The sequence below is a fragment of the Drosophila obscura genome, unplaced genomic scaffold (assembly GCF_018151105.1).
Source record: "Drosophila obscura isolate BZ-5 IFL unplaced genomic scaffold, ASM1815110v1 contig_73, whole genome shotgun sequence".
NCBI lineage: Eukaryota > Metazoa > Arthropoda > Insecta > Diptera > Drosophilidae > Drosophila > Drosophila obscura.
Genome location: NW_024542865.1, coordinates 2,683,537 through 2,692,154, shown reverse-complemented (window position 1 = coordinate 2,692,154; position 8,618 = coordinate 2,683,537). Strand labels below are relative to the sequence as shown.

The 8,618-nt window shown below is 41.9% G+C and overlaps 1 protein-coding gene and 1 long non-coding RNA gene across 3 annotated transcripts in view; both read right to left on the bottom strand.

Annotated features, from left to right (window-relative positions):
* Nucleotides 1-2,600: 2,600 nt before the first annotated feature.
* Nucleotides 2,601-3,338, bottom strand: LOC111065013. The gene is made up of 3 exons (XR_002606944.2): nucleotides 3,154-3,338; nucleotides 2,836-3,082; nucleotides 2,601-2,773 (listed from the first exon to the last, which is right to left on the bottom strand). It is a non-coding gene; the product is annotated as an uncharacterized LOC111065013 (long non-coding RNA).
* Nucleotides 3,339-4,141: 803 nt separating this feature from the next.
* LOC111064955 (netrin-A) overlaps nucleotides 4,142-8,618 on the bottom strand; it is a 48,777-nt gene continuing 44,300 nt past the window's right edge. The window contains exons 5-7 of one of the 2 annotated variants that reach the window (XM_022352837.2): nucleotides 4,972-5,037; nucleotides 4,482-4,869; nucleotides 4,142-4,413 (exon numbers count right to left, since the gene is read on the bottom strand). In XM_022352837.2, the coding sequence (XP_022208529.2) occupies nucleotides 4,272-4,413; nucleotides 4,482-4,869; nucleotides 4,972-5,037 (596 nt within the window). In that variant the 3' untranslated portion in view covers nucleotides 4,142-4,271. The remainder of the gene's footprint in view (nucleotides 4,414-4,481; nucleotides 4,870-4,971; nucleotides 5,038-8,618) is intronic. The other variant, XM_022352838.2, reaches the window with a different exon arrangement.

Below are 8,618 nucleotides of genomic sequence, written 5' to 3'. Positions count from 1 at the left end.
TGACTTATACATATATAAAATATATGCAAGCAGCACCCGATCGGAGAAATGCAGCATGAAATTCTCAAAGAAAATCAAATTCCACACCCCAACAATTTTAAAGAAATTTATTTAACCACTTAAGGAATTTCAACAATTTTTCCAAGTAACTATCTTAATTTTATGGAGATTTGAATAGTTTTAAATCAATTTAAAAGTTTATTGAAATTTCAAAAATTTTAATGGTATATCAAAACTTTTTCAAGAACCATTTGCCATTATAAATAATGTATAAGTATTTAGAGTAATTTCAATAATATCAAGAAAGCTTTCAACATTTTTAAAGATATTTCTAAACATTTAAGAAGGTTCTATAGTTTTTAAAGAAATTTCAAACAATATTCAAAGTAAAAACAATTAGTAAAGAAATTTCAAGAATTAAGACGAACTTTCATCAGTTTTCACACATAAAAGAAAATTTCCATTATTAATTGGCAAGAAATTTCAACAGTAAATTTATAAAAATTTCCAACTAATACATATAAACAAATTTCAATGGTTTGAAAGAAGTTCCAATAATTTTGCATTAATTTTAATGCTTTGAAGATTGTTCTGAAGCTTACACATATTTTAAAGCATTTGCCATATAAAGTTTAACAGCTTATACCGAAAATGTTCACTATTTACACACATTGCAAAGAAATTTCGACAGTCTTAAAGAAATTTCCACAATATTCCACTCGGTTTATAGAAATTTAAATGGTTTTTTCCTATGGTGCAGTTAAAAATAGAAGTAGTGCCGACCATGCACCCATGCAGCACCAGCACAATGCAATTGCTAACCAAATTGAATCATTTATACGAGTACGAGTATATAGTCATTATTATCAAGTTGCACCCACAAACGGATTTACTATAATATACATATGTACATATGTGGACCGCCTACACTCTTCGGTCGAGTTCGATATTAGGTTTCTATGCCGCTTTGGGTCTTTATTTATTTACTTAGCGGCTCCAGCTGTCTATTCTCAGCATTTCACTGGAAAAACTGAATTAGGTATACGAATGGGTAGTACTTGTATGCAATCTATAATTATATTTATTTATTTAAAATCAGAGACTTTTTGGAATTTCTACTAAGCTTGCAAAACAAATGGGCTTCAGAGAACATCCTTAAAAATTGCAATCCTTTCTTTAAAAAAAACGGATTATAGATTTATTATTTTGGAATCAATCGGCCAGTCAACAGATATTTTAATATCATATGCAAACGATTTAGTAACCCAATTTTCTATTGGCCACTTTAGTGTAAATATAATTTGACAACATCCTTTCTTGAGGCATAAACAAAATGCTACACTTTATTGGACTCTGTTTTGCTTTGTCGAATTTGTGTTCTGCTGCTGCTTCTGCTTCTGCCTGAAATTCCGATTGCGTAGGAGGAAAAGAAAGAAAATAAAAGCATTACCCAGCGATAAAAACTAGCCTCATAGATACCCTAACAGTTTAAGACCTTCTAGGGCTATGGCCTCTACTTTTAAAGGGGTTGTAATTTTCGAAGTTTTTAGCCAAAAAAAGAAATTAATTTCTTATGGGATTCTGTCGCTTGAGATGGCATCTCAAGAAGTATAGATTATCTGAAGGGAAATATCAAGCATTAGAACATATTCCACACTTTGCAGGGGAAGATTTTAAACTAGTTCCGGACTGTCGAATCCCTGCAGCAAATTACGCACAATTAATGGTGAATTTTGAGGCTGATCAAGAATGAATCTATATAAATATATGTGTGTATATTTTTCTCTGCGCTGAAAGGTACTTCGATAAATTGGAATACTTTCTGTGTGGGGTGCCCCAAGCGTAAGCCAAATAGAAAATGCTGAATATACAACATTCCAATTGCTGTTTTTTCTCTTGTTTCGCTTTCACTGTTTTGCCTTTTATACCCTGCACTCGTAGCTTGCAGGGGTATATCTGATACGCGTAGCTTACACTCTTTTGTTCGCTCTTACACGAATAGTTCTGTAGATCTGAATACAGGACATATCATAGGCGGAACAAATAAAATTGAATCGATTAATTAATTTAAATTTGTTTGTTTAACATTTTATGGGGGTGGTGTCATGTAATCTGAGCTTATATCTTGTGGCAGGTTTCTACACATTTTATAGGATGTATTGAAACACCTCATAAATTCAATTCAGAGACACTCTCGACATGATCATTAGATATTTTCTAAGGAATATTCATATTTCAAAAGATATTTAACAAAAGGTTAATTGAGCATAGAAAATGATTTAAAAAATGAATTAAAATTATTGCTTTAACCTTAGCATATCTAGGAATATGTCCCCTACTCTCCAATGGTATCTTAGGAGTATCCAGTGGCTAAAATGGCTCTGGAATCGAGCACAATTGGTAGCACACGTGCTCCTCAGCTTGTTTTTTTAAACATCTGAAATTACAAGTTCTCTTTGGTGCTGACACAGGCAGGGACTTTGTCAGAGTTCAAGCTTCTGCGGCCCCATAAATATAAAACAGATTCCGATATAGAAAAGTTGTTTCTTACTGTCAGTTTTTAAATCGTATAAAATGCTTTTTTCAAGCTTTTTCACGCTGCCAGCGTCTCCAGCGACTGTTTCCGCTGGGCTGTGCTGCTGTTGTTCCTCAGGCTGGCCACGATCGTGGAGCATGTGGCAGCTGCAGCTTGGAGTGATTGTTGGCCCTCGTACTCGCTCCATTAGCGCAGGAATCACCTGCGGTTGGTCTGCTTTTTGCCAGTGTGTGGTATCTGCAGAACGATTGAAGCATGATTTTATGCATAAGTGATTTCTGTTCAGCTGAAGATCTCACCAGTGCAGACTTCAATTACTTCTCATGCTGCCGAAAAGCGTCCCAGCAGGTGAATCTGTTCTTCTGGACACAGTACTCGCCCCTGGGGCGACGGAAATGTACGAACAGAATGGGAATAATTTCGTAGTGGAGTGCCGGGCACAGCAACTAGGGATGTGGACATCACGACAGCCATGTCCTCTTTTTTTTTAGAGATTATTCTGGCGGATGTGGTGCGACTGGTGGCAGTCGTTGCTGCAATGGGCGACTGCAAGATATATGTATAAGGTTTTATTACTGCTTTAGCACTTTAACAGTCTTGGCCTGGCATCAACTTACAGACGATTCAATATGTCGGGCAATCGCAGCGCCACGGGAAATATTGGACGCCATGGGAAGCAGGACGAAGCCATGGCATAATTAAAGTTACCGGACATTGTGGCCGCTTGATCTTACACTTCTTGCACTCCTGCAGGATGAAAAGAGTCCGCGCAACACGTAGAAATTCCAAACGCTTAAATATGTATGTATGTACATCAACAAATATCCAAGCAGCTGCGCAGCAATCGATAGTAGCAATCGATAGTAGCTGGCGATACATTGCGGGTGGCAGCGCTGCACCAAGTGTGGCGCCAAACATTGTAATTTTGAAATGAAGCGCAGCTGATTCCAGAAAAAGTACTATCACTAAAACAGCAACTTCTTACCACACAGCGAAGCAAACAAAAGCAATCAATGGGGCTGCTTTATTCAATCGTTTGGTAAATGTGGACCTACAATATTAACAAGATGGAGCTGCCAGATCATCAAATAACGTTGAATAATCGATAGCAATATGCCAGAGTGGCCAGAGAGAGCGCCGAATGAATGTACCCGCCAACCGTTAATATTTTGAAACTGGAATTCAAATGTGTTCTGCACTGTACAATATCTATTTATTATGATTTTCGTTTAATATTTAAGTTTAGTCTGTGAGTCATGCATCTTAAATGATAAATTATTGCTTTCATTATGTAATTTGCTCCTCTCAATTGTGTTCACAAATGCTTAGACTGGGCTGACAGGAATCTTATATCTTACCAGAAAATAATACAAATCGTATATATATATATATATAGTATACATATATGGTATATAGTAGATTACATAGATTACATATACATATAGATACTTTCGCGTGTGTGTTGGTGTGTTGCTCGGATTGTTTTGCATAACAATTAAATAAATTAAATATCGCTAATTTGATCTTAAGCTGCTACAAAATCTGTTTTTGAGCATCAAAGTCAAAGAAAAAAAAAACAAAAAAAAATTATTATTTGAAGTTTTCTTTCTTTCTTTTCTTTCGTTCTGCTTGCCGTTAAATTCTTAAACGTAGGCGCCTAGAATCTACATACACTCGAGGGTGGGGGGGGACAAGAAATACGGCTTGGCTGGTGGGTGGGGGATGTTTGTGTGGCTTACGCACAGGTGCGCGCTCTCCTTTGCAGTCGCTTCATGCGCCGATACCAGTCCTCCTTCCATTCAATAACTATCGAGTGCGGCCCAATGCCCAGGTAACCAGGTGGCGCCTCCGAATCTCGTCCCAAAATCAAATAGGATCTGAAAATAGAATAAACCCGCAGACCGTGTTAAGCTCTGCCACTTTCTGTGTGTGTCTCACGACTCACCTGTTAACTCTGATTTTGGGGCAGCGACACTCCAGATTCTTAATCGGTATGATCCAGGTCATAGGACCTCGTTTTAGCATTGTATTCGGCATTCCATATGCGCCGATCCCGATCGCTCCCCCCCCGCTGCTCCCGTGGCCGGACTTGGTGCGCTTGAATACGGCCTGGATTTGCAGATCGTAGCGCACCGTCTCGCTGTCGCTGTCGCTGTCCCCCTGAAACTCGTACTCCGTTTGACCAGCGTCCATTCCGGCCACCGCCCACGGATCCTGATCCATTTCGTAGTCCACGTCCGCGGGATCCATTGCGCGTCGCTGCTGGGCTCCCAGCTGCTCCCTGCTGGCCGCCTCGCTGCTCGTATCGCGACCAATTACCTTGGCCATTATTGCTGCAGAAAACAATACGAAAATATATATCGGTAATGCAATTGCATTCTGTGCGCTGTTATCGCACAGCTATCGCGCTGTTATCGCGAGCAGTTATCGCTTACCGTAGTCTCTTCTGCAGAACTTGTTGAGATTTAACCTTTTGGTGCTTACTTTGCATTTGCCGCACTCTGCAACGAGTTTGAAGAACATTCAAATTAGAAAGCAAATTAATAAATCGAAAATAATCGAAAATTGATCGATAAATGAAATGAAGCTGAGCGGAATCGGCATGGAAATGGAAATGGAAATGGAAATGGGCATTGGTATGGGGACTGCTACTGTAGAGGGGAGTACATTGAAGCCTATACCACAATGCCCCCTTTCATTGTGTTCCCTTTTGTGGCACTCTCCCTCTTGCCATTGCCATTCCCCTTGCCCTTGCCCTAGCCCCAGCCCTTGCCCTTGCCCTACCCCGCTGCGTGCTGCTGCATTCCACTCTTCTGTGTGTTTACAATTTAAATGCGAAATTTATGTCTTTATGGCCAATGCCAATTAGCAGAAAACAGCAGAAAACATTCAGCCCCAAAGACTGCTGCTCGATCAATTTTACATTAAGTCTGCCTGCCCCCCCTGCCCCAACTGCCCACCCCTGCCCCAACTGCCACACACCACACTTCTGTTGTTGTTTTGCTTTCGTGCCTCGGGTCGCCTTTTGTGGCGACTAAAATTAGCCAGAATAAATTTTTATTTTTTTTTCTGCTGTTTTTTCGCCCATTTAGCTGCAATTTGCATTGGTGCCACCGTTCGATGCGATCGATTCGAGCGATCGATCGATCCGCAATGTCAAAGCAAACGTGACACAATTGGTGGCAGGGCAACTCGAACTCGAACATGCCACACTTCGTGGCATAAAAATGTGTATTAAATGAGGCAGCCAAACTGAATCGATCGAAACACTGAAATTGAATTTGAAAATGGAACTTAGCTTTTGCTTTTCTTTTGGCTATTTATGGTGTATCCCCCCACCACCCCACACCCCACACCCCTTAGTGGCCCTTAGTGCACTTAGTGGCCAAGGCGATATTTATTGCCGTCATTTAAAGATCATTAGCCACGCCCCACGAATGCGAAACGAACTGAAACGAAAATACATGTAGGCAAAGCCCCAGACAGGAGGACGCTCGCATGGCAAAATGTCTGAGTAATTTCTATGGGGAGGTATCGGGCGGTATCGGGCGGTATCGGGCGGTATCGGCGGCTGATATTAGATTTGATAGAACATTTATCAGATAAAAGCAAAGGCAATTACCACCATATAGAGCCCTGCCTCAAAGATTTCTGCACTTGCTCCGTCTGTCAATCAGATTTGCCCGCTCACATTTTGATTTATTTTCCCAGCCAACCCCAACACCAAACTGAATGAAAATCGCTCATAAATTTTGCACAACATCAAATTAACATGACATTAAAATTGACCTACGACCCCCCCATCGGCTGGGGGCAACAGCAACGGCAAGGCATGGGGCATGGGGCATGGCATGGCTTGGCACCTCCTTCCGACTAACTTTAAATTAACTCAAACTCGAACAGAATTTGAAATTAATTTAATAAATTATCAAATTATAAATTCATAATTAACATTCATGTTCTACGGCTGAAGCGTGGAGCGGGGGGCCGTTTGTGGTAACACCCCCCAGCAACACTCAGCCTGGCCTCCCATCACATTGTGTGCCACAGGACGAACTTTTTCGCCGTGCCCGTGCCTCGTCTATGCATGTCTATGCGTGTCCTGTGCCCGACGCCCGACTCCGACTCCGACTCTCTGTGTCCATTTGCCTAACTGAGTTCTCGGTTGCAAGGCACAGCCAAAAGGCAAACTTTCCTCCACTGACAACTTTTCCAACTTGCGCTTTTCTTTGGCAACGTTTGACAAATAAATTTAACAGGGGGGGGGTCGTTCGGTGCTCTGGCTCTTTAAAAATGTAGCCACCCTTTTTTGGGGGACTGTTGCTTGATTTGCATTTGGGGCTGATGATGGATAGCATTGGATAGTTGGTCCTGCTCCTGCACGCCTGCCACTTGCTATGCGGCAATTGCAGCCTGGGGAGCGGCAAGGCAGCCTGGAATCGATCCCAGTTGGGCGGGCGAGCGGACTGCAGCCAGAAAGTTTCCTTTGCTGCCAGTGCCAATGCCTTTTGCTGTTGTCTAACTCCAGCTCCAACTACTTTCAGTTGACATTTAATTAGGGCCATTAGATGGTATAGTTTTCGGGCACTAAAATAATAGCATTAAGACCCCAAAGGAGGGCCCACTATATTTGCAAAGAAATAGGGAAAAAACCAGGGAGGCAAAGGACGGCAAAGGGAGACTATATATTATACATCTTTTTGTTTCAAAACTCTGTTAAAACTCCATGCAAAAGTTATTCTACAGCTGTGCCAGTAACTGTTCCAGCCATAACTATTTTTGCTAGCATTTTATGGACAGCCATCAGTGCATGCAAATGAGACCCTTGAATGCCATTTATTTTTGTAGGAGAAATCTATTCAGATCAAAGCGAATGCCGAAGCCAATCGTTTGAGCTCTGCTCAAATTCTGCTAGCCCTTTGGTGACTCCATGATGGATTATCTTGAATCCTGCTTGAGCCGCTCAGTCAATTTTTGATTGTGCCCAATCCATACTTAAATTCTACTCCAGGGCCAGGTCCCTGCCCCTGCCCCACTGGAAGACCTTGCCGTGGAGCTGTTCACGCCGCCCCCGCCCTGCCGGAGCAAATAGTTGGAAGCAATTAGCGTCACCACTGGGCAACACTGCTCACTGGTCACACAGTGAGGCTTAAAAGTATGCTGCCACTGTCACTGCCACTGCTCTTGCTGCAGGCTTATTCATGGAAAATTAAATAAAAAACTTTTTTAATACATTTGCTTTGGCAAGTTTTCGCCTGCTCCTCTGTCATTCTATCTATGCTGTACGCCGCTGCTCTTTCTTTCTTTCTTTCTCTCCTGGTAGATACCCTCTACAGAGGGTAGTCTACTTTGCGGAAGATGTTTGCAACGCAGCGGGGGTGGCACACATATTATAGGCTGAAGAAAGTGGAACTTGTGATGCAAATCTTTTTATCTTTTTAATTATACAAATTGAAAGTTGATAAGTCTCCAAGTGGGATTTAAAAGTATCATAAACATAGCTGAGTATACGAGTAGACTCGTAGCACTAAATATTTGAGTGATCTGCAAGCGTATCAAAAGCTTCGTTCCTTCTAAGGCTAACCTCTCTCTCTCTTTTGTGTTGTGTGCTTTCTTCGCGCTCTGTCCTGTTGCTGCTGCTGCTGCTTTTTTTTTTGCGTTTTAGTTAAAAGTTTGTTTAGCTTTTACTTGAGCACGCGTGGCCTTGCGGAGAGGTCAGAAGTGCGAGCAGTGGAGAGGAGAGTGAGTAGAGGTGCGAGCCGTGGAGAGCGAGTAGTGGTGCGAGCGGAGGAGAGTGAGTAGAGCCGTGAGCGGAGGAGAGTGAGTAGAGCCGTGAGCGGTGGAGAGTGAGTAGAGTCGCGAGCAGTGGAGAATGGGAAAGCTCTAGAGAGCGCGAGTATAACTAAAGCTTAGAGTATGATTTATGCTGCGTGGCGCATTTTGTTTGCTTGTTGCATCCGCATCCTCCAGCCTCCATCCGCACTCGCCTCTTCCCGTTTATGTTTTTTTGTTTTTTTTTTACTGGTAACTGTAACTAAAAGTTGCGTGCAAACATTTGCGTTGTCTGTTAAGTGCCGTTGTC